The sequence below is a fragment of the Tachypleus tridentatus genome, chromosome 8 (assembly GCF_004210375.1).
Source record: "Tachypleus tridentatus isolate NWPU-2018 chromosome 8, ASM421037v1, whole genome shotgun sequence".
In the NCBI taxonomy this organism is placed as follows: Eukaryota; Metazoa; Arthropoda; class Merostomata; order Xiphosura; family Limulidae; genus Tachypleus; species Tachypleus tridentatus.
The window spans coordinates 59,318,926-59,346,276 of NC_134832.1; the positions used below are offsets into that span (position 1 = coordinate 59,318,926).

General features: G+C 34.6%; 1 protein-coding gene across 3 annotated transcripts; it reads left to right on the forward strand.

Moving 5' to 3' along the window:
• Positions 1-27,093, forward strand: LOC143222455 (uncharacterized). Of its 3 annotated transcripts, none has more exons than XM_076449003.1 (3): positions 1-253; positions 18,758-19,834; positions 23,562-27,093. In XM_076449003.1, the coding sequence occupies exons 2-3, from the start codon at positions 18,830-18,832 to the stop codon at positions 23,679-23,681; spliced, it is 1,125 nt and encodes a 374-aa protein (XP_076305118.1). In that variant the 5' UTR covers positions 1-253; positions 18,758-18,829; the 3' UTR covers positions 23,682-27,093. The 3 variants fall into 3 exon arrangements, with proteins under 3 accessions (XP_076305118.1, XP_076305120.1, XP_076305119.1); XM_076449005.1 differs by lacking the exon at positions 1-253 and adding an exon at positions 262-430; XM_076449004.1 differs by lacking the exon at positions 1-253 and adding an exon at positions 16,148-16,373.
• The last annotated feature ends 258 nt before the right edge of the window (positions 27,094-27,351 follow it).

Consider the following 27,351-nt stretch of genomic DNA (forward strand, 5'->3'; position numbering starts at 1 on the left):
TAAACAATTTCTAATCAATTCTGTGTGAATTAGGAAACAGCAGCAACAGATTGGACATACCATGATTATTCGCCACTGTTTCTCTCTTTGTTAATCTAATGAACACGTACGTCTATCTAATTTTACGAAACCTTATCAGAGAAAAGCTTACGCTATCGTTTTTCAGTAAAACGTATTTACAAAAGTGTAAAGAGGAAACATTTAATCAAACCCTCGTTCGATACACAGAGAAAGTTAAAACTTGTCTTGCAAAGTGAGTACTACGTTTTATAATTGTAAATTACCTGTGTAGATTTCAAACCATGTAGTAATGTCAAATAAGTAATGTATCTGGAAAGTTAGGGTTGACATCTTGCCTGAAGTTTATGTGTAAATATTATAATTATGTTATTACTATTTAAATATGATAGAACTGGGACGTCCAAACTAAGTAAGTACCTGTGTTACTATTCAGTTTTCTCTGTTTTTGGTGGTGGGGTTCAGCTATTGCCGGCCTCCAATATTAACATGACCTATTACCCAGACTTAAACTGAGGAGCAGGCCTCTATATATTAAGTTTGCCCTGGACTCTCTTTGCTGAAACTGAAACAGGAACGTTGTATTATCATAGATTAAAGAGTGTTATGTTTTGCATTAGGAAACATTAAGGATTCCCATTGAACTTAACAAGCAAATGCCCGGCATAGCCTGTTGGTTAGGGCGCTCGACGCGTCTCCCAAACACGCTCGCCTTTTCAGACGTGGGGGCTTTATTATATTATGGTCAATCTCACTATTCGTTGGGAAAAGAATGGCCCAAGAGTTGACGGTGGGTGTTAATGACTAGCTGTCTTCCCTCTAGTCTTAAACTGCTAAATTAGGGGCGGCTAGCGCTGATAGCCCTCGTGTAGCGTTGCACAAAATTAAAAAAACAACAACAACAAAAACAAGAAATGCTTATAAATGTTTTAAATGATTTTTTAAGAATTTGTTACCGAATGTGAAAAAACATCTGTAAAAATGTATTGTGGCGGTATCTATTGGTGTAAAAAGATATGATTTGTTGTTTCTTTATACATACAGTCACCAATATTTATTATGTAACAAGGTATCACCTTTGATTTAAACTGTGATTGCAATCATATATTTCTCGATATTGAAGAGCTTGTTGTAGATATATTAATAAATAGAATAATTATTACAAAAATGTTAATTCCCAACTCGGTTACTAATTGATAGTCGGGTGTTGTAACCACTGTAACATTCACTTCGTAATTGAATGTTATCAAATAATTTAAATATTTGAAGTAAGCTATCATATTACTGCTATTTTTTCCTAATGTTGTAATAGTTTTTCTCTAAACATGATGAGTTAATAATTAAAAAGAAAAGTTATAAGAATCTCCACTCGAGCCAATTTGAACGTTATGGACGAAGGGGATGCCTTCCGAACCGAGTGACTTTATATTAGTAATTTCTGGCTTGGGTTCTTCCAAATATGTATGAATCAAAATCTACGATAAGATTTTCTATAAAACTAAATGTTATTAACATTTGTTCATGTTGAATTCATGATTAAGACTGTATACTTTACATAAGTTCTCTTACTGTTCTACATGTACTAGTTATGGTATATGTAGCTGATTCTTAGGGTTGTTTTCTTCACTATTCTGTTGTGTATTTAGACAAAGGTACTGTTTTGAACTATATGTTCGATGTGTTATTTATATTTTAGCTAGAAGCCCTATCAGGTTAAAGTTACAGGATTGTTTCATTAATACTACAGCGGGCCTGGCATGGCCAGGTGGTTAAGGCACTCGACTCGTAATCCAAGAGTCGCGGATTCGAATCCCTGTCACACCAAACATGCTTGCCTTTTCTGCTGTGGGAGCAGTATAATGTGACGGTCAATCCCACTATTCGTTGGTGAAAGAATAGCCCAAGTGTTGGCGTTGGGTTATGATGACTAGTTGCCTTTCCTCTAGTCTTACACTGCTAAATTAGGGACGGCTAGCGCAGATAATCCTCGTGTAGCTTTGCGCGAAATTCAAAACAAAGAAACAGACAAACCATAAGAAGAAACAATCAAGAGAAGGAGACAGAAAATTAAAACAGAAGAAAAAGACAGGAACTCGAGAGAGGATTAGAAAAGCAAGACGAGATATTTAAAGAAGAATTGGGAACAGAATATACCTAATTAGAAATTTACAACGATAAGGTTGACAAAGTACGGAAATATACCAAAGAAGTGCAGAAAGACATGAACAAAGTATGAGAAGGCTTCTGCAGTGACAAGACTGAAGAAGTAGAAAAGAGATTGTTAAAGTAGAAAATAACGTGAATGATACAATAAAATATTTGGAAAACGAACTGGAAAATGCAAAGATTAAACCAACCCCACATATCTGTGAATTTGCCCAACAATTCAATCCTAAAACGCCATTTACTGCAAAATAGAGAACAAAAGAACCTATCCACTAATGCTGTGTCATCTGTTACTTCAGGACAAACTACCCTAACCTTTTCACATCTTCTGTGATGTAGTGGTAAGTTTACAGATTTATGATACTAAAATTCAGGTTTCGATTCCTCGCGAAAAAAAATAAACGAGGCCGTAGCCAAACTTGTAGAAGTTGTAGAAAGGCTTGCTAAATTATATTACCTCTGCTTCATGTGAAATGATGTATTCATTTGCACTTGAACAATTTATAATGACATAGTAGACGAAAATATGAAATTTAGCCTGAAGCAAAGTGGGTGTGCATTTTGAAAGGAAGGTTTTCAGTTGTCGATGGCACTAGAACCCATTAAGGCCTTAGATAAACAACTAAAGACACCATTTTGAAGTTACTGGATCGTTAGATAAAATGGTGTAGAAACACTGATTCTCCCAGACGATAGTCTAGAACAGTGGTTCTTAACCTTGTTGGAGGTACTGAACCAGACCAGTGGTTCTTAACCTTGTTGGAGGTACTGAACCAGAACAGTGGTTCTTAACCTTGTTGGAGGTACTGAACCAGAATAGTGCGGAAAGACCACCCTATCGAATTTTTAAGCGAATAATCGACAGTTCAAAATATTGGTTACGATATATTATGCACATACATATATTGATAATAGGCAAAATGATCGATAATATTTTCTATATAACAATTCAAAAATTTCTGAAACAGCAATTTGTTTTGTCTACCTATCTACCTGATCACATCACCGAGGCTTGCGCTTAGACGACCCGGACTATAGCTGCAAGTTTTCCTCATCTTACTTGACTGATATGTGGGTGTCAGATGTAGAAGACTGTTTAGTGTAGATAATTAGTTTTGTGTTTGTAATGCATTTATTTCGAGGCTGTAGAGATTTTTTGAAGGCCTAATGAAAGCTGTATAAATAGTGGAAACAGAGAGAAAAGTCACGCGAAAGAGAGTATCGGTCAGAGAAAAGTTAAATGTAAAGTTAGCGATCGTAAGTGTGAAAGGCCTAACGGTTGATATATATTAGATCGAAATTAACAACTTGGAAGAGATAAAGAGAATTATTTGCCTTGCCATAGGGTTTTCTAAAGTAACTGAACCAGCTTGTGTAGACTTTGATGAAAAAACTAATGATTATTTGGAAAAACGAAAAAAGCAGACGATTATTGGAAATACAAGATAAAATTGCGGTAACTCACGTGACAACGTAAGTGAATTATATATGAATACTGATTTCTAAAATAAGTGAACTGACCTGAAGAGACTTTTGATAACAAGAAGAGAACTGTATAGATACAACAAATATATTAATAGAAAAGCAGTTTGGCATGTTAACTAAATTCTAAAGCAAACCAAACCAACCTAAGTGGACCTTTGACAGGAAAGAGAATACAACTTTGATCTCCATGGTGTAAATAATTTTGTATGTATGTTCGAGTTGATTCTAATATATATATATATATTGCTGGTTATTTATTGTCGAATGTATCACCAACAAGTCACAGACACTAACTGTAGAAGAATCCTTAGCCAAAGACACCCATAGAATAAAAACACAAATTAATATTGGAGAAGCTAGAAATAGAATAAAAACACAAATTGATATTGGAGAAGCTAGAAATAGAATAAAAACAAACTGTTATTGGAGAAGCTAGAAATCGAATAAAAACACAAATTGATATTGACGAAGCTAGAAATAGAATAAAAACACAAACTGATATTGGAGAAGCTAGAAATAGAATAAAAACAAACTGTTATTGGAGAAGCTAGAAATCGAATAAAAACACAAATTGATATTGACGAAGCTAGAAATAGAATAAAAACACAAACTGATATTGGAGAAGCTAGAAATAGAATAAAGCACAAACTGATATTGCAAAACTCATCCAACTAAAGAAGGATTCAGGAACAACAACGGACCAGCCAACCCAGCTTCTAAAATTTGATGAAGATAAAGTTGACTTACATGCTTTCTTAAAAGGTTTGCTTAAACTTAAAACTGAGACGAAGGCGACTGGGCAGACTGGCACCCTGGGCGCTGCTGCCAGAAGAAACATGATCGATATAACTCGTCAGATTCACCACTAAAAGGAAGTTCCATTTTTTTAATTATTCAGTGCACGATTAATGGTCAGCTCAAGTTAGCAAATGGATCAACAGTGTCAATTGTGATCGAAGCATGTTATAAAGCATTAATACCAAATTACACGTGCCAGTAAGTGAAGAATGTGTTGGGAACAAATATTTGAAAGTCTTTATGAGATACTGGGTGCAGTAGTTGTGCAGTGAGAATCAGTCTGTTATCTGATCATCATGTGACATGCTAGGTACGCCTTTGTGTGTTAATTAATGGGACATTGAGGAAATTTCCCACAGTAAAAATAAAGGTAGATGTTTCATGTGATGTAGGATACATTGAAGTCTTGTGTATAAAAGCACCAATATACGACAAGATGATAAGAAAGATATGTTTATAAAAATGTGAAGGATACACGGAAGAAAGGCTTTCATCGTAGAAACTTTGGGACAGTGCACGAGAGGAAGTCAAGCAGAAGACAAAGATGATATAGATTTTAAAAAAACAGAGGACCGGAGAAGAAGCATTTAACCGGATCTCTCAAACAGTTTTACTGGGGAAGTCAAACCCAGAGACAGCCAGAAACACTTCTGTGGCAAGAAGGCCAATGTCGGACAGAAGGCTTTAGTTCTGTTGCACACAACCAGTGACATTCACCCAACAGTGGAAAGGATCTTTCACAGTACAGGGAGTGGTAAAAATAATAAACAGTTAATGGACAGTGGGTATTCGATCTTCATATTCTGGTATGTGTATATACAGATATTTTATAAACGGTAAACTTATCATCACATACTTAAATATATTTTAATTCCAATTTAATCCAACAGGTGGATCGCTGTATTTATTTTATATATATTTTTATTGCTGTATCTATATATCAATTTTACCAAAAACAAAGGGCATCTAACTTTCCATTAAAGTTTAGTTTTTTCTATTCATAAACGTGGAGATTGGCCATTGTAATCGAGGCTGTGAGGTTCTATAGATGTTAATAGAACAGGGAGACAATACAGCGAAAACCCTGAGGATGAGTCTTCAAGACCAACCAGATCAAAGGAAAACAGAGGTCTAACCATACATGTGAAAACATGAATTAGTTGGACGTATGTAGCACAATTCAGTTATAATACCTAAAAATATCGATTCAACTTTACTAAACTTTTGTTGTTTTTGGAACGTCGCACAAAGCTACACGAGGGCTATCTGCGCTAGCCGTCCCTAATTTAGCAGTGTAAGATTAGAGGGAAGGCAGCTAGTCATCACCACCCACCTCTAACTCTTGAGCTACTCTTTTACTAACGAATAGTGGGATTGACCGTCACATTATATTGCCTCCACAGCTGAAAGAGCGAGCATGTTTGGCGTAACAGGGATTCGAACCCGCAACCCTCGGATTACGAGTCGAGTGCCTTAACTACATGACCCTGTAGGGCCTTCTGTTGCTTTACGTTGTAACTCTATAATTGAGCGGTGATTGGTTTATTCAAGAACCGAAAAGGAACGTCGTAATTTTAAAACTTAGCAAAGAGTTTCCAACTGTTTGTTTCAAGTTGTAGGTTATTTGATCTGACAGTTAATAGTTTTCTTTCTTCTGTCAACTGAAATATGCTTATTTAATACCTCTTGCAGGTTTACATACCTTTCATTATTTAACATGTTAAAGAAATCTAGAACTGAGTTCCTGTAACTTTAGTTCTATAAGCATTAATCATGTTGTCAAGAAATCTCTAATTTTACCAAAAACAAATTCCCTCACTTCTGCAGAACTGTTTAACTGTATTTTGTTGACAGAACCAAATTATGCAGCCTGTCACGGTACGTATGACCCGCAACAGTTATTTATACAAAGAAAACGAACTAATGACGCTGTTATGAGGATTGCTGCTCAGACTTTATCCTTCGGACTATTTTTCTCGTGTTCACGTCGTGCGAGCAACAAATCGCGTGCTTCTACGTTAAAAATTTTCCCAGTATAATTATTCAAAGATGTTTCCAAAGTTTTTGAACACCCTGTGCTTTGAAACTGAAGAGTTATGGATATTTAGAATTAAATGCAGTTTCTTAAACGTTTATGTAGGAAGAACATGACTACATAGCATGCTACGACTGTGAATCTGAAAGTTTATGATTCGTGACCCTTTGCTGCAGAATGCGCGCTGCACTATGAGCATGCTATTTCAACCAAGAACAGTCCAAAGAGTAGGTTTTTGTGGTTGTTCTTGACTAGCTGCCTTCTTAATTGTATAAGTTTGAAATGCAGGTGAAAATTTTGAAACAGACTTGTCCCTTGTTAGTTGTGAAAACAGATTTGAGTGATTTATTTATGAACAAGTCTGGGTGGTAACAAGTAATTAACACGAAATAAAGTTCGTTTGAATTCTGTTTTCAAAGATAATGTTGAACTTGTAATTATGTGAGACAAAACTGCTTTCTTCTTGGTGAAAATAAATTGTGTTTTTGTTATACAGAGTTAACTCTGTGTTTGTGGGTGAGTGGGGGGGGTCCGCGTTTCTCTTAATTTGCCCATTATGATGGCTCGAGATCAGATATAAAAAACTTGCATTTTGGCTTCTTCACATCGCTGCCCAATAAGCTTTTTCGTTCAATACCACAACTCATCAGATAGGCTAAACAATGAAAGACGAAAGATTCTATGCAGTGCTATTTGTACCATTAATAAAAAAAATATATTTGTAAATGTAAAATAATGTAAGGATGATAGTGCCAAAAGGAATACAAACAAGAATATAGAGATGATACAGCTATACGTAGATTATCTCTACATCACTTTCAGTATTAAAATTTAAGCTTACACTGTAAAATGCACAAGTACAAAGTTAACGAGTTCAGCCACTTCGACCGATTTCGTAACAGGACATATTATGTTACACTACATTGACGCCTACTCTCACAGGACTATAATGTTATGATAAACAAACTGCACATCAACAGTCAGGAATATATAACATTCAACTGCATTAATATTAAAGTTAATTATGAAATTTCTAGTGTAACATTCAATTTGAATACTGAATGTAACCTGGGGATACTCTAGGTAAACTGTATCATCCCTGTATTCTTGTTTGTTCTTTTTCTTCACTACCATCTCTATATTCTTTTACAAATGGTTTTTATTACTTGTTTTGTGATGGCTCTTTCCCTGACTAAGAGTTAGTGTATTCCATGAATTTGTGTAATAAAATTTAATATAATCTATATTGATTTTTTTTACTCCATCACTTCATAAATAATATAAGCGTTGCCTCTCTAAAGACACTGGTTGTATAGTGATCATTGAGTATTATACACGTTACTGTCGTCTAATCTTCATCTAATATTGGCTGGTAATTCCTGTTTCACTCTGTATTTAAGTTTTTGTTGTTTTTCAAAGTAACATCAAATTTCTACAAGAAATCTAACTCCAAAGGATAATGATGACATCATTTAGACTAGAATTATGATTGTTTTAATAACCACTAGTACAGGGGTGGGCAACTTATTTTTCATAGTGACCATAACTGTGGCTAATAAAACAACGTTGACCACACTATTTAAAAAAAAGAAAAATGTTAGTTTAATCAAAATAATTGCATTTCAATTAACCTTCAATGTGAAAATTGATGGTGGGTTTCATCAACAAGTACCGTGAAATTTGGCTTAATATCTATGCTCAATGACCATCTTAGCTCTGCCTCTAAATTGATGTCAGTAAGCCGAGATCTGTATCTAGACTTGAAAAAATCTAGCATAGAAAATGTTGACTCACACACCAATGTGGATCCAAACATGGAAAATAGTTTTGAAATTGCTATCTTTAAACTTGGAAGACTCTCATTTATCCGAATAGTAAGGCACATCTCGCTGATAGAACATTTTTGTTTACTTTTTATATGTTCTACACTTTGTAGAGAAAGCATCTCGTCTTTAAATCCACACTTACCCAAAGACAAAAGAGATGCAATTTTCTTACTGAAATTTCCTAAGTCAAATTGAAATGGATCATTCAAAAATTCAAATATCAATTTCAAATTTTTTTTTTAATCCGGAGAAACGTGATTCAAATTTTTGAGATAGATTTTTGATACAGTTTACATAGAGATCGTCTTTAGCATAGAAAAATCATAGTGTTTATTATTTTCCAGAAAACTATACAACTTTGCAAAATGTGTCAAATCATTCTTTAGTAATTGTTCCGTAAAGAGGTTTAGATTTAATTGAAATTCATGAATAGACTGTGATTGCTCGCTTATTATTTTACCTGTTCCCTGAAGCTTCGTATTTAAATTATTTGAGTGAGTCATCATGTCACACAGAAAGTACAAATCACACTGCCATGACAAAGTTTCAATTTCAGGAAAATATTCAATCTTACCTTTTTCAACAAGATACTCTTTTATTTGGGGAAATAAGGAAGTAAATCACTCCAAGACTTTTTCCTCTACTTAACCATCTTACATTTACAAAATCAGTAAGATCATCAAAAGTACAGTCACTGCTTTTTTTCAAAGATTCAATAAACTATCGATGGATGATAGAGCTTCCACTTCTAATATAATTCACAATTTTTACAACACTATCCATCAAATTTTTAAATTAATCACTTTTAGACATCTGAGCACATACATTTTCATGATGCAGAGTGCAATGGAAAGATGGCAGCGTGAACTTCACATTATTTTCAATTAAAAAACTGCTTCTAAAGAGAAAGAAATCCTAGTTTCGCCCCAGTCATGGCGGGAGCACCGTCTGTTGTGACAGAAACTAGTTTTTAAAATCCAAATTGAATTTTTTGACATTTCAAGAAATTTTTCAAATATATTCTTTTCACATATTCGATCTCGTAATCCACAAAGGCCAATCGTTTCTTCTCTCACTTGAAGTTCTGAAGTTACATATCGAACCCAGGATATCAACTGTGCAGTGTCACTAACAACTGTTGACTCATCTAGTGCTAAAGAAAAATACAAACAGTTTTTTAGTTGTTCAAGCAACTGATTTTCTATGTCTTTCGCTAACTCTAGCATTCTGTGGACAATTGTTCTTTGACTTAATTGCAAATTATTTAGCTTTTGAAGAATATCATCTTTTATTTTTTAATCTTAATTCTCCAACAGAGTTTCAAAAGCCACAATCAGTATTTCGTTTACCAGTTCAACATCAGAAAATATTTTCTTTTTTGAGCTAGCTAATGTAATTAGTTCTATCGATGATAAAGTTCTTTTTAGGCCTCCCTTTTCTTCATGAAGTTGTTCTTTCAGACGGTTAATTTCATTCATACGATTTTTGCTATCAACTGGAAATTTTACATCAAATTTGTTGTGAAAATTCTAAAAATGTTGCTCAAGGTTGTATACTTTGTTATTCCTAAAATTTTTGTTACACAAAATACACACTGGCTGATTATTTGCTTCAATCACTGCAAATTTCAACTCCCAACTTTCATTAAATTCTCATGTCACGTTTTTCCAGTCACGCGCCAATTTCTTTACGTCAGTAATGCCAGAACCAATTAAACTCTCTTTATTTTCTGAGTGTTCACCATCATCTGGATTCTTTCGTTTTCGAATTATCCACTTATCAATATCATAGGATTAAAAACAAAATGTATTTAAACACTTGAAAGTTGCACAATAAAAATATGTTTGCAAGCGCATGCAAAACAACGCACACTTGATAACAAACATCTGGACCAGACTGACATTATAAAATGGGCGGAGTCTGTGGCAGTGATGAAGCACACAAAATTAGCGATGACGTGAGACAGAGCACTTACAAATTAACAAATTTGCGATAAAAATAATTGATGGAAAAAGTTGATTCCTAAACTCGAGCTGACTACCTGTGGTCAGTGGCTATGGAGTTGCCCACCCCTGCACTACTTATTACGATTAAACGATGACATCATGCACTGCTCAGAAACACATGTGGTATATTTAGGTTTAAACTGACGTTAGTGATAAAGTATTTGTAAAGTTATCTCAACTGAAACAAAAAGGAAGATGAACATATTGGTTGGTTGTATATATGCAAAAACGGCTCGGTTGGGTTGAGAAAATATTTTACATAGAAGAGCGAACAACGTTTCGACCTTATTTGGTCATCGTCAGGTTCACAAAGAAAGAGGTAACTGACCGGAAGCTGCCCACATGTTTGGAAAGGGTTGTGTAACTGAGTGTTGGAATGTAGAGGGCGGTGTTAGATGTTTGAATATATAATTTATTTATTTTATTATATTAATATAGGTATAAAAGCGTTCCTTTATATTAGTTTATATTGGGTTTAAGTTGTTGTATAAGTAAGGCTTCTTTAATTTTGCGTTTGTTTCTTTATTTAGTATTTGAGTATTTTCTATGGTTATGTTGTGTTTATATGACCTGCAGTGTTCGAAAACGTGTGAAGGTGACTTTTTATGTTTTTTGAATCTTGTTTCCATTTTTCTACTTGTTTCTCCAATATAGAAGTCGTGGCAGTTATCACATTGTATTTTATAAATAATGTTGGTGTGGTGTTTGTCAGTGTAGTTTTTACATAGTATAGACCTCAGTTTTGTGCCTGGTTTTTGAATAAATTTGGTATTAACTGGAATGTCATATTTTGTTACTAGCTTTTGCCAAATGTTGGTTATTTGTCTGCTGATGTCAGGAATATATGGTATGCAGCAGTATATGGTTTCGTGATTGTTTGATTCGTGAGCTGTATTTACTTTAGTTGGTGGTTGATTTTGCTTTTTTCTCTAGGTGTGTGCGTATAATGTTTTCTACGGTTTGTGGAGGAAACTTGTTGATGAAGTATTGTTTTATTTTGTCTAATTCATCGTTAATTTTATCTGGCGAGCATAGTTTTATGGCTGTGTTAATTTGGTTTCGTAGTATGTTAAGTTTTTCGTTTTGTTTCATGTGCTGACTCCTAAGGAATATATAGTCCAGTATGGGTGATTTTTCGGTGGATTTCTGTTTTGAATTGTGTGTCGGTTCTTGTAATTTTGAGGTTAAGAAATGATATTTGATTGCTTTCTTCCTGTTCACATGTGAAGTTAATGTTGGGATGTATAGAGTTAATATGATTGAAAAAATTAAGTATGTGTTCTGTAGATTTGAATCCCGCAACCGTGTCATCTACATATCTGTACCAGTATAGTGGTGAATGTAATACTGTGTTAACTGCTTGTGTTTCAACTTGTGTCATAAAAATATTGGCTAGAACTGGTGATACTGGGTTGCCCATGCTTAGGCCATTTGTTTGTATATAGTTGTGGTTGTTGAACATGAAGTTTGTCTTTATCGTGGTGAATTCTATAAGGGTTGCTGATTGGTTGCTGCGAATGTCTATAGTTGGGTTAGGGTCTCGGATATAGAGTTCTAAGGCTATTTTGCAGGCTTCAGTGGTTGGGACTTCTGTAAAGAGGGATATTACATCGAAACTGGCCATTAAGGCTTTATGATTAAGTTGATTTAGATTAGACTTGAAATTAAAAGAGTCTTTGATGAATGAGCTGGCTGATGTTACATATTTGGAGAATGCCCATGCTATGTATTTATCAAGATTGTAATTAAACGATTCATATGTGGACTTTAATGGTCGTAATGGACAACCTGGTTTATGAGGTTTGGGGATGCCGTATATTTATGGTGTGCGTGAGTCGGTTTTACGTAGGTAGGAATAAAGTGTTTGTGAAATTGTGATGGCTTTTTTCATTTTTAGTAGTAATTTGTTCAGTTGCGTCTCGTGTGTATTGGTTTAAATTTGTTCGTGTCTGATAGGATGTTCTTCATTTTTTGGATGTATTCATTCGTGTTCATTATGACTATAGCGTTACCTTTATCTGCTTTTAGAATTTTTATGTTTTTGTTTTGTTTTAGGTTTTTAATGGAATTAATGTCTCTTTTTGTAAGATTGTTTTTTAGTTTTCTGTTTTGTGAAATTATATTGATGGTTTTGTGAGAAAATTCTTTGAAAAAATCGTTTAAGATGTTGTTTTTAGGTGTTTCTGGAAAATATAAATTTTTAATTTTACCTGGGAAGTTTGGCTGTTGGATGTCAATAAAATTATCTAAGTTGTCTTCTTTCTGTTGGTTGTTTCCTTGTTTTTGTTCTCTGTAGAAAGTATCACAAGTCTCTTGGCTAGATCTTCTAAACGTTTTGATTTCTAAGGTTGGAATGTACCTAGGTGCTATTGCGAAGTTGAGTCCTTTGTTAAGTAGATGTATCTCGTCTGTGTTAAATTGTCGGTCGGATCTGTTAATTATGAGGTTAGTCAACGGTTTGTCGTGTTTGTGTCTTTTCTGTTGTTTGCATCTTAATTTTTCTAGTTTTTTGTTGTGGCAGATCTTTTTGTCTCTGTCGTTCTTAGTATTGATTTGGTTTATGTTTCGTTGTATAAGTCCGTAAATCTCTGGTTTAATGCAGCATCCCAGCTTCCGGTCAGTTACCTCTTTCTTTGTGAACCTGACGATGACCGAAGAAGGTCGAAACGTTGTTCGCTCTTCTATGTAAAATATTTTCTCAACCCAACCGAGCCGTTTTAGCATATATATTTCTCTACAAGTGGGTTTTCTCGACATCACTGATATTGGTTGGTTGGTCGCTTTCTAGTTCAGTATCGTAACGATGGTTTCCTGCTTTATTTTTGGACTCATTGGATAGAAAAACTAATGAAAGTGAGTGGCAATCATCTTTTAAAGTAAAATTCTCTGTCACTTGGTGTTCGTTGCTTCGTGTCTGTCTCCCATTTGAAAATTTATGCACGCAGGTGAAGCTCAACATTTACTTTTGAAACGGAGAAAAACAGGCATAATTAATGTTGATGTTGACTTTCATTTCGTAAGCAGAATATTTTACACTAAATTGTTAGGAATAAATCACACTATCATTTACATTTCAAAATGTGACGTAAATTAAAAAATGAAAATGTAGATTCACAGTATGTCATCGTTGAGGTGTCATTAGGATGAATAAAGTTGCCAATAGATTTACAGTATGTCATCGTTGAGCTGTCATTAGGATGAATAAAGTCAATAGATTTACACATCGTTGAGCTGTCATTAGGATGAATAAAGTTGCCATAGATTCAATGTCATCGTTGAGCTGTCATTAATGAATAAAAATAGATTTACAGTATGTCATCGTTGATGTCACAGATATGTCATCGTTGAGCTGTCATTAGGATGAATAAAGTTGCCAATAGATTTACAGTATGTCATCGTTGAGCTGTCATTAGGATGAATAAAGTTGCCAACAATTATATTTCTTGGTGGAAGATATAAGTAGCTCAAAGCTAAGTGAGACTTAGTGCAACACATAAATCTTTTTAAAGTCCATGAAATAATTTAATTTGATAGATTAACTTAACCCTTTCCTGTCAGTTGGGACGGATACTTTTGCTTGTATAATATAAGACTTTGAAAACTAAGGTTTAAAACGCCGCAAGAATCCGACAAAAGTTTGGTGTATTTTTTCTTTACACACCTGGTTTCAAACCACAATGAACAAATTTTGAGTAATAATGTGAGAAGAAAATATCAGCAGTTGTTTGATGTTGTTATTTGTTATTAAGCACAAAGCTACACAAAGGCTATCTGTGCTCTGCCCACCACAGGTATCGAAACACGTTTTCTTATAGTATAAGTCCGCAGACATACCACTGTTGTACTGGGGGGTCATTAGCAGTTAACTTTTTTAAAAAATAATATTTAGGTCCTGTGATTTTCCAATATTTCGCAGGTTTTTTGCGTTTTGTTAGTGTAATATTTAATCTCTGCTTTCCTGAATCAATTGCTTTGGAGTCTATCACACCACTAGCAACAAGTATCAGTTGCTCTCTTTGCTTAGGTAATTGAGAGTGCCTTTGTGTCACTGATAAGGTATCGATAAAACACAATTTTGTGTCAATCTCGATTGAATCATCATGTGACGCACAACTGAAGTCAGTTGTCGAAGCCCGAAATGAAATTGATCTCATCTGAGTAATTTTATTTTTTAATATAAGGACTTCAAACCTTGAAAAAAACATCGTTAATATATGTATATTTTCTATGTTGTAAAAAAGAATTACCTCGAGAGCTGCTCGTTTTTGTTTTTATTTTTTTTCCTTTTTATTTACAATGCCTTCTAAGTTCTAGTAACTGATATATCATTCGTTAGAAGGCGTTTTTAAAAGGAATTGCTGTTTAAAATTGCTTTCTCCATATTTTGAATAATTTGTTTTCGGAGGACAGTCACACAGCTTGTTTACTTGATATAATTTTTCGTGAAACAAATGTTAAACACAATACTAGTATTTTTATATTTTCCCACAATAAAGTTTATAAACCGATTTGAAACTTTAATTTGGGAAAATATGAAAATAACCTTTCATTAATCATGAATTTACATAACTTCCGTTCAGGCTACAGGTACCTCAGCTAGTTCCATATAAATAACTTTATTTTAAATGTAATGAGGTAAAGAGTTTATTTACATAATTTCAAATGCATTTTAAATTAAATAAACTCTGCTAAAAGGGGAGTCGAATCTAACCGAATTTACTAACTCGTGAAGTTTCGAATCAATTCATAAAATTATTTATATGGAACCAGCTGAGGTGCCCGTATATGAAAATACAACAGACAGTACTGTTATATTTATATAGATGGCGTCAGTGCATTAGGTACACGCCTAACGTATTCATGACATCATATCTGCACCCTGAAAATGGAGAAAAATAAAGTTCTCCTTGACGAAGGCGAAACGGAACAATTGTGATTCTTATTGCAAATTTAAATGCACAAGTTCAGTGTCACACGCGAAGTTGGGGGTTGCACATCGCGTAATAAAAAGGTTTTTTCCAGTATCATAAAAGCAAGACTTCCATTGTAGTGTGATAAGGGATTCTTTATAATGTCTTGGTCGTTCCTTGAAGAATGACGTTTTAAATAATGTATTCGGTTTGAAATTTCAACATCTTCCCATCTAAAATCCATACTGTTAAAGTTAAAGTTCATATTTAGTTGTTTCAACAAATGAAGTGAGGCTCACTTCAGAAGTTACACACCAAACTTCTGTGTCAATTAACTTTTGTCTGTTTAAGTAAAATCCACTTTTTTATATTTTACAGGAATATCTAAACAAGTTATATTAAAACGTATCACACGTATCTTGTATGTTGAAATAATTTATATAAACACTGAGTTTTATATATATATTTATATGTAATTGTCATTACGTTCTAACCCTGGTTACAGCGTCCCCTCTTGATAAAAAAACAGTAAAAAGTATTAAATTTTCAAAGTTTTTTCTCAACGATTTGTCATTATACATAGCTCTTTTTAAATTTTACTTAAAGAATTACCTGATAAAGTTTTTTTAGCGACGTGAGTCCGCAGACAAACCGTTGAATGGAAGGTAACTTATAAAGGGAAATCAGGTTGTTTGTAAGTGTAAAATGTATGGCATTGTGATTTAAACTGTTTCAAGGCTGTAACACTACGAAAGGAAAGCATTGTCCCAGATTTTCCCAATTGAAATCTAGTAACCGCGGGTATGATGCGTCTATTTTTGCTAATGTTATCTCTACGTCATGCTTTATAAGAAGAAATGAAAGCATTTTCAATCGAGAAAAGGATGATAGTATTAAAGTAGAACAAACGTACAAATGTATTATCTACTGACGTAGTTACTGGAATAGCGATGATTCTAATCTCTTCTGGCTGAAGATAGTTTAACATTGAAAATTATAGATCTATACTGATATTTATTTAAGCCAATGTTTAAGGCTAAATGTTCTCTTTGTAGTTAGATGCAATTGAGTTTAATGTCGAAAGCACGCATTACCCTGACGGCGGAAAATCAGTATAAGCCAAAAGAAGGTAGGCGTTACGGTAAACAAGTCATGGCTCCTTGATTTATCTTAGCTTAAGCCTAACGAACGTACTTAACAAATGTACGAAAGATTAAAATGCATTTAATCATATAGTCTTTCAGTGAGAAACGTTAAGTTTTACGGATTTACAACGCTAAAATTCGAGTTTCAAATCCAACGTAGGATAGAACACAGGAGATAGTCCGCTATGTATCTTTGCTCTAATACAACAACAGTGACAATTTTAATCATAAAATAAATAAAAATAGAATTCAATAAAAACTAAAACATACTGAATAGGCCTATAGGACTTTAGACATGTGATGTATCTGTCTTACGAAGTTAAAATTAAAGTCAAATCTTTGAATAAATTATTGTTGTTTTATTTTTAGTGAGACTTTAAGTTCTGATTTAGTGAATGTTATTATAATAGAAAGTGCAGGGAGGTTGGTAGATCTCCAATTTAAAATGAAATTTGTTCAGTTCCCAATAAAAAAGCGTTAAAAATCTCTATATAAAAGTTAAACTGAAAGAGTGATACTCAGGAAGCGTGTTTATAAAAATAAAGTCCAGTGTAATTTGTAAAAGTAGGTATAGTGCACGGTTTTTTGTGTATTGGTATAACATTGAAATACAGAAGCGTACTGAATGCCCCGTCAACAGACTGGTTTACTTTTGTTTTGAGAATTAGATGTACAATTAGTTAAAGTTACTTTCTGAACTGTAATGTTATACATTAAGTTATTTTATAAATGGTCATTCTATATTTGCAACAGATAAAACAGAAACGTTTTAATAATCTTAAGGACCCTCTCCCTTTAAATCACATAATATTAATAGAATACACGAAGATTTAGATCTGTAAAATATCTATACAATTCATTCTTTGTATTATACGTCGTATCGCAATTCAGTCCCTTTAAATTTGACTCCTCAATACTGTCACGTATAATTTTTTTGTTAACCAACTGGTTTACTTTAACGTGTTGAATAGATCACTTCTTCTGCCCTTCCTTCAGTAGCACAGCGATGTATCTGTGGATTTACACTGTTAGAAACCGGGTTTCGACACCCGTGGTGGGCAGAGCACGTGTAGTCCTGCGTGTAGCTTTGTGCTTAACTACAAACAAACAAACACTTCTGTCTGGACAGGACTGGCCTCAAGTCTTACAGTTCAAACCTTTTTGTGAAAACTGACGTAGACAGTATTTGTAAACGACGGCATCTTTATCAAGTGGTTGTATGCAATTGATTTACGTTCGTTGACTAGGGCCCCAGTACTCTCATAAGAATAAGCAGGGGCTATTCAAGGGGTTTATTGAAGCTGCCAACAACCTTTTTGTAGTAAGTAAAACTATCGTGTAATCTATTTAACTATCCAATATGCTTTAAGAAGGCTTTAATTTACTTTAAGACGAGTGCGTGCCGTTTTAAACTTTTTAAGATATGCCTTATGCTTCCGGGCCCGGCATGGCCAGATGCTTAAGACACTCTACTCGTAAACTGAGGGCCGCGGGTTCGAATCCCCGTCACACCAAATATGATCGCCTTTCAGCCGTGAGGGCGCTATAATGTGACGGTCAATACCACTATTCGTTGGTAAAAGAATAGCTCAAGAGTTGGCGGTGGGTGGTGATGACTAGCTGCCTTCCCTCTAGTCTTATACTGCTAAATTAGAAAGTACTAGCGCAGATAGCCCTCGTGTAACTTTGCGCGAAATTCAAAACAAACCAAACCAAGCTTATGCTTTCGTCACAATTCAGATATACATATTAGTAATAACAATGAAATTGTAAAACGTACTTTAATGACGACATTAGGTTTTCAGTCCTATGAAAAAAAAAGAGGTCTTACAGGTTCTAAACACACAACATTGGGGGAGATCATATGATTTGACACGTTTCCCGGGAGAACATGGGTCAGGCTTTGGTGGGTGTCTTCAGACACTTTCTTACCGGAAAGTGTTATTCTTAGTGTCAGTCTAATATCAAATTATTTTGCCTATAAGTCTTCAAATATTGAGATTACATTCCTGCTAGGGGAACCTTTTTAACAGATAAATCCGTGGTTTGCGTACACACTTTGGGGGCGTAAGTGTGTACAATAGTAATGGTCAAATTTTAATATTACATCAGAGTAGCCCACCATCGGCGTGCACAAATAGTGGCTGTATGTGCTTGCCCTTATGTTTTAAAGTGCTCATTCTTCTCTGTCGTAAAAATTGCTAACAATTTCGAAAATATACAAATCACGCCCGTATTCTCAAAACCCACGTGACATTAAGTATTCGCCAGTTACTATTAGTGTAGTAATTTAAGTTTCTACTGAATTGTGAAATAACGAGCGTAATTTGTGTTATGTAAACGTATGCTTTATTTCATATACATATAGATTCAATCTGAAGACTCTTTTTGTGTTAAAGACCAAAAGCTAGTTGTAAAACTAGAAAGGTTTGGAAAGGGAATGGCTCCTGATGAACAACACAGAAGCTCTGGTCATAAACAATGTTCAGGACCTTCTGTACTAGATCTTCAGCAGTCACCTCCTGTCATCCTTCTTCCAAATGTAGAAACGTATTCTCAAAATTTGGAAACTAGAGAAAAACTAGAAAACACTCCAAGTTATGCTGGAAATATTGCAAAACCAAAATGCTCTGAATCGTCAATTTCAAGATTCAGTCATAAATGTCAAACTGTGGATGAAATGTGTGATATTGCAGAACCAAGAGACTCGTTAGATAGTAGGATTCAAACTGAGGTAACAGGAAGATTCCGTTACGTGCAGGTTCCACCAGAGAATGTAGATCACAGAATAAGTAATAGCAATACTTGGTACTATCAGTCAGATACACAGAAGTCAAGCAATACACCTGCTACCTCCAAAACTCGAAGTCTCGTAAGTGGAAAACAAAAAACTCAACCATTTCTCTCATTTATAAAAGTACTTTCCTTGGCGTCTATCATTCCTTCAATTTCCGTCGCCGACAATTTACGAGAAGCTTTCGAAAAGCACGAAAATCTTAAAACTGAGTACGAGCAAATGAAGGAAGAAATAGAGAGCTTTTCCAAAGATGCCATTAAATACGTTTTAGTAACCAAACGATGGAAAAATGCTACGCTTGTACACCATTACAAACCCTTAAACAAGCCTTTTGCTAAGGTTTTTAGACAGCTAGTTGTAGAGATGGTGACGGAATATCGAATTCCGATTAGGAATACTGTAAAAAGTCTCGATTTATCCGAAAGTAATACATACGAGTCTTTCATGGCCGTTACTGACAGTGTATTTGAAGGCCACAAAGATGTGATAACTTGGAGCCGATTGATATCTCTGCTTTCCTTGGGTGTCGAATTGGCACTACATTTCTGTGAAAAAGGAATGGGAGAATTTGCTGAAGATATTGTGGATTTCGTGGGGCGCCATCTGGGAGAAAGAGTTACACCATGGGTTCAGAAGCAAGGGGGTTGGGTAAGTTTAATAATTAAAAAACCCTTCAGAAACTCAACTCTTAAATTAAAATAGCCTTTGTTTTACCGAAACTAGATGCTTTATTTATTTATGGTAAGGAGCACTTACATATTTAGTTAAAACTACTCTATAAATATGTAGTACAAGGTTTAAACTGATATGTGTATGGTTTCTAGATGGAAATATTACTATTTATAATTAAATTCAGGTGTTAAAAAATCCGAAACATTCGACTGGCTGAGCCCAGCAAACTCAACACTACCTACACGTTTTTATAACGTGTTAATTTTCACAGCTGTTGCATGAGGAGGCGCTGCTGTTTATTCGAAGGATTGCACTTGGTTACATATTGGATATTCAAGTAGATTTATCGTAACATTTCTGCCCATAAACAATTAGAGAACTTACAATAATTGTATTGTTTGTAAAATACTTTAAAGTTTAGATTCTGATTTTCATTCACTATTTTGATAGGAATTTTTTTTTTGAAATTAGCTCTATTTTGATAACACTATGTAATACAAATTTTGTTCCTAGATAGTATGTGTTATTTCTTAATTGCTTATATTGTAAAAGTACAAAAAATGGCCATTATTCTCTTCCAACTTTGCTCTTGTGATAATGAAATTTAGAAATTAACCTATTTTCTATGTAAAAATGGGCAAATTTGTACATTTTCATTTACATAAGGTCTGAATAAAACAACAAAAATATGAATCAATATTTACATGTATTTATACTAAAGTTGAACAGAAATGTTTAGAAGTGAGTAGTTTTTCGAGATTTACGAATGTAATGTAAATCACTTTCACGTATCAGCTCCCAAATATAGTCTCCCATCATATTTTCGTTATACGCTTCTTGGTAACGACGTCCAGTATATCTTGGTGGAAGCGCTCGCCTTGCTCCTCTGAGTATACTCCCATGTTTTTCTTGAATGTATCAAGATGAGCGTCAACGATATGGACTTTCAGGGACATCCTGCAGCCCATTTTACCGTAGTTCTTCACCAGAGCCTCAACCAGTTCTACATAATTTTCGGCCTTGTGATTGCTCAAGAAGCTCCGAACCACTGCAACAAAGCTGTCTCAAGTTTTTTTCCCCTTTCTAATGAGCTTTTTGGGGAATTTTGTCCACACCAGGATCTTCTTTATTTGTAGTCCAACGAAAACACCAGCTTTGGCCTTTGCCTCAGACAGCTTAAGGAAGAAGTCTCGAAGATACTTGAAGGCTGCAGATTCCTTATCAAGAGCTGTAACAAATTATTTCATACCCTCCAGTTTCATGTGCAATGGTGGGAACAACACCTTCTGCAGGTCCGCTAGTGGTTCACACTTGACATTGTGCCCCCCCACAGAGAACTCAATCCGTTGTGGCCAGTGTTTCCTATTGTAGTGCGCTGCGGTGTCCCTGCTGTCCCAAAGACAGAGATAACGGGGAAACTTGGTAAAGGCTCCTTGGAGACCAATCAGGAATACCACCATTTTGAAATCTCCGATAACCTTCCAGCCATACTCATCATACTTCAAGGCTTCTAGCAAGGTCTTGACGCTATTGTATTCCTCTTTGAGGTGCACCGAAAGATATTTAAATTTTAAAAGGTCTAAAATTTGTATAATATAACATCTTACTATTCAAGCAAGCAAATATTATCCGTCTTACCTTCTTGAGTTTTTTTGCAGTGCTCGCAGGTAAAATAAGGTACCCATGGTTTGTCTTGATCCCTGACAGACATGCCAAAATATGTCTTGTAGGATTCACACATGTTAGCAGATGATGTCACAAAGTACCTTTTCGCTCTTGTCTTGATAAATTGGCAACATACATAGTAGAATGAGTCTGGAGAATGCTTGCAGCTTCTTGATGCCATCTCTGATAAAATCAGATAGGCCTATGCGTTCACTTAAGCAGCTAGAACTAAACTGAAATGGTGAGTGGTGAGCCCCTGTATATATATTACTATGGAAAGTTCTAGAAAATTCTAAAATGTTTTTGAAATTTTTTTAAGTTCTACAACATTCTAGAAAGTTCTTGAAAATTCTCTGTCAGCTACTCAGCACTAAATCTACCTGGAATGTTCTGGAAAATGGTTAACTTTGAAATTTTCATTACCCAGGTCACAAAAGCAAAATTTGAAGATAAAAATAGGTCTTTTTCATTTATTTCAGGTATAAGCAATTGGGAAATAACACTTTTTGCCCAGGAACAAGAAAAAGTAAAAGTTTGTTACATAATGTAATAGATCAGTTCCACGAAGAATTGCACTTACTCAGTTACTTAATGTTGAATATAAGTAAAATAAAGTGAGAAACAGAACTTCTTACACTTAAATGATCGTAGGTTATAGAAACTTTATTTCATAGTAATTAAGTAGCAACAATTTTTTTCTAAATTAAAAATATAACTATGACTGAATTGGACCTGGAAATTAATGGTATATGGTAAACAATTAATCAACACTTTCATTAATCCATTAACTTTCCTATATTTATAGCTTTGTACGGCCACATTTTTATGATATTTTCTTATACTTTCACATTGTTGGACTGTTTTATTACCTGAGAGCTTGAGTTTTTGAGGATTGATTTATTATATCGTCGTTAAAGTTTTTTGTTTTTGTATTTTAAGGGACTTTGTCTCAGAGTTTAAGCCTTTTGGGACTATATTATTATGTCAAAGTTTAAGTTTTTGGGAAGTGAATTACTTTCTCGTATTTAAATTTTTACAAGAACTGTGTCACGGCGTTTAAGCCTTTTGGGACTATTTTATTATGTCAAAGTTTAAGTTTTAAAAAAATTCATTTTTATATTCGGATCTAGAACATGCAGAACAGTGAACAGAACTTTTAAGTTCTGCGATTATTTCTTTGATAAGAGGAAATCGTTAAAATTTTGAAATATATGAACTTGTTTTTATTTTAATTTAAAAACTTCGAAGTGAAACAGTGGGTTTAATACATAATACCTTCAAGTTTAACCTGTGTTTCTCACGCTCAAGAACATGAAGTTGCACACAGTTAATTACTATAAAGCATACCAAATAATGCCTTTGGAAAGTCTTTAGAAGTTAAAAAATAATTCTTTAAAACAGAAAATTGCTGTGCACTTGTCGTAGTAACCAAACTGAACTGATTATGACCGTTATAACCATATTACACGTTTTAATATATGTGGAAATTACCCGGATGATAAGTTTGACTGTAAAGCTAGCTCCCAACAGCTTTTCTCTCTGAAATAGTAGATAAACCAAACTTATACCAAGTTTTAGTCTATACTTAATAGTTATACATTACAAAAGAAATTTGGTTTTAAATTTCAAAGTTCATTGATGCCAGTAATGTAACTGTTCAGAAACGTTTAAAACTTTTATTTTCCAACAGATACGCGTTACCTCTTTTTGCTAGAAATTAAGCTATCTGAACTTATTTCTTCTTAATCATCATATATAGTTTTTTAAAATAATTGTTGTGAATTGTTATTTCCATAAAACATATTTTCCTTTTTCCTTCTAAATATTTTCAAACTCACTAACTTCACTAAACTTCACATGTTCCTTAGTTACTAGCTATATGCAATTCAAGATTTATTAGCAAACTGAATGTTTTCGTTTTTATGGATATTGCATCTGAATTATTCGACTGAACCATTCCTAGTCAAAAGGATTACATAGGTGTAGTATTGAATAAATTAAACGTTCTGCCTTTGACAACTGTTTTCTCTTATTACAGCAAAGTCTTTACAAGAGTTTCCCCCCAGAAAATCACGTGGATCAGATTGTTGGCAAAGCTTTGACCACAACAGTTGGGATTTTGGCCACAGCCGCAGCTACACTGTATGCCTTTCGCTGACACCAACAAAGATCGATTACAACACCGGGTTTTATACCTAAAGAAACCAAAGCTTTTCACCTTTCTTTACGAAAGAAAAGAAACATATCGAAGTACCACAATAATATCATTCATTTTTCTCTCATAAAGGTTATTTGTAAAAGCAAAGTACTTCAGGGTACCGTGTTGTCGAGCCTGCTTATAGTAAGCGGAATTTGACTTATTTGATTTTTTTCTCACCTGGCAATACTGTTCAGGTCTTGTCACAGCGCTATTAAATTATAATAAACACTGGCTTATGAACTATTTCACATCGATTTAAGAAAAATGATGGATATTATTTGAAGTGAGTAATATATAACCAGTATTTAAAGAGGAGGACGCTAGAGGGCATGATTATGTGACTGAATTGTTATTATTTTTATTGAATTTTTCTAAATTCGAGCTATGCAAAGGAATATACTGTTTACTGACAGTGAAATATCTTTTAAATATAGCATTCTACTTCACATGCATCAGTAAAAAGTGCTCTTTCCAAATTCAATTGAAATCCACACTTTTCGTGACGTTAAGGACACGTGCTTATTATACTGGTAATACTCGTGTTGTGCCATTTTATTTTGTGTTTCACAATAAACAACTTGTACTTTAAAATACTAAATATTACCGTCAATGATTTTATAATCAATAGTCCGAAAAATTTAGTTTCAAAGGCGGTTTTTGTTTTATGGCGCGAAACTACACAATGGGCTTTCTGCGATCTGTCCCCAGTGCGGTGAATGTAACCTCGAATTTCAGCATTGTAAGCCTGTAAACTTAGCACTGACTCATCTGGTACCTTAAAAGGTAATAAGTTAATTCCCCATTTTGTTAATTTTGAAAAGAGGTAGTTGAGCCCACCATAATTGGACGGTTAATTTAACAAGGTATATGTAATCTTTATTTAGTTTGGTAGCATTTATCAATTAAAAGCATAGCGGAGAAATGTATAACCTTGTTTTAGCTACCTCTGAAAATTAAAGTACAGAATCATGGATGTAAGACAAACAAATCTCGTGTGGCACCTTTAATTTCAAGTACGTATTTACCTGACGACCATGTTTTTACAAAACGATGCATAGGAAGCGAATAGGAAAATTACCTTAACACTTTTTTCTTCTAATTTTGAAACATCATAGGGTAATTTAAATTATTATATATATCGTCTATTATAATCCTCATAGTGGCTTAGTGGCAAGTTCTGGAGGCGTATAACAGTGTCCATGTTTTTTGTTTTGTTTTCTTTTGATTGTAACTGGAATTCTTCATAATACTTAATTTTAAAATCAAAATGTTAATGTTGTCATTACCGAGTTAGACAGTGTGACCAATTAAAACGAATATTATTGGTTTATATTCATTTTTTCTTCATTAAATGCACAATATCTTCTTGTTTCAGTCCTCTTTGTCCACTTAATACACTTCAACATGAATGTTTATAATTATAATTATATCAGTATTGATAAACTGTCTTAACTTCTACCTTCCCTCAGTGGTTCAACCATAAGTCTGAAGGCTTATAAGGCAAAAAACTTGGGATTTGATAACCGCGGTGGGCAGAGCACGGATGGCCTATTGTGTAACTTTGAGCTTGCTAAATAGACAACGATCTACAATAACTTTCACCACCTAGCGGAATGTTTATTACAAACTAATACACTCAACAGAAATGCTCTCTGTTTTATTTATTTTAAACTTGGTAGTCGTTTGGGTTTTGAAGACCTTTGAGGGGGAAACCCCAAAGGCAAACCCGGGGCGCTCAGAAACTGTTGTTTCTCTTTAGCACCACACGCGTTAAAGAGTGAGACGTGTCATGAGGAGAGAGGTAGAAAACCAAATTGAATTGTATATGACAGAGTATAACGATAAACTAGGAAAGGTGAGGAGCGGGAAAACTGGACTGGTACATTGAGGACGGATTTCATCACTACCACGAGCAGGGAGACCAAGGCTACAGCAGGTCACACAGTCTTAAAGGAACCGGAGAGAGAGAGAGAAAAGAGGAGTGGGGAGTGACAGAAAAAGAGGGAGAGAGAGAGGGGGGAGACAGTAGGTCCTTTCAGGACCAGGGTGCCGAGGATCTATAAATCCAATGGTAAGAAATTAGATGTGGAGGAAACCGGAGTGCTCGGAGAAAACCACTTTCACTGGGTGGACGCCGAAAAATCTACTCACCCAGTGCCCAACCTGAAAAATATAAAACATTATTGACAAATAAATGGGTAAAACAGTAAAGTCTGTTTCATCGTTAGCAGTTAATAGGAGTCAGAGTGGTAGATAATCCGGGTTAATGGTGATGTGTACTTTTCCCAAACTTGTGGTGTGTCTGTTAGTTGGGATAATTGGCGAGTTTGGAGATTTCTGTCATTAGCTTTAGTATAGTAGCGATCGGCAAGTTTGATGAATCTATCTTGAATTGATATGAGTTGAGTTAAAGAGTTAAGGTATGATATGGGAGTGTAATTGGGAAGGCGGTAAGCGATTTTAATGGTGCGGTTTTGCAGGTTCTGTAACATTGAATATTATTTAGAAGCCATGTTGCACATAACTGCATTACCATATTCGAAAATGGGTCTAATGAATGCTTTGTATATTGCAAGGATGATTTTGGGAGAGCAGCCTGTGTTAGGGCCACTTATTTGTTTTAAAAAGAAAATTCTGTTGCTTGCTTGGGTGGAGATTTTTTGAAAGTGTGGTGTCCAGGGTAAGTTTCATGAATGATGTTATTACTACTCGTACAGACTTTTAAAACCCATGTCTGTAGGATTGAAGAGCTAAGGATATCAGTATTCTGGTAATTAATTGCTGTTGCTAAGATATTTCTGAGGTGTTTGGAGAATGACAGTGAAGAGTGAACAGCTAGCAGCTAAGACTTAACTGGTTGTCATGTATGATTGGAAGAATTTCATTGAATAGTGCGCGTGTGATCTAAGAATTTCTCAGCTCTCAGGACTGTCTTGCTGTGGAAATGATAAAGACGAGGAAAGACAACCCTGAAATTTGTAATTAAGAATTAGAAGACTCATAAAACGTACATTGCTAAACCATCCATCATTTATTTTGTAGGATGTTTCCAGTAGACATCTTTAATCAGGCAGTAAAGACCGTGTTATACTTGGAAGTACTTACTCTAATGTTTTTCTCTGCTGTCGGAAAAACAGAAATTGAAGTAAATATTTCCTTTCTTTTAGTTTATTTTGAACGTTGAAATGTAACATAATTATTGTAATTAGTATGTATTTTATCTGGGACTCCTTTTTTGTTGGATATATTTGTTTTTTAATCTTTTTTTAAACGTAACTTACAAAAAGGTGGTGAGATTTATTTTCAGTTTCTTTTTTTTAATGCAGGGAAGTAATTATAATAAATAAAAATGTATTTTCAGAGACAAAAAGGGTGCGTCTCCTTATTTACAGCTGAGGCTGTCACTGGGAGTTTTGATAGGTGTTCGGTACTTTGTAGCCCCCGCTAGTACAGCGGTAAGTCTACGGATTTACAACGCTAAAATTAGGGGTTCGATTCCCATCGGTGAGCTCAGCAGATAGCCCGACGTGGCTTTGCTACACGCAACACACACACAGAGTACTTTGTAAAATTGCTTGCCCACAGCATGCATCATAAACCCAACAAAAGCTTATGAGAAAAGAGAAAC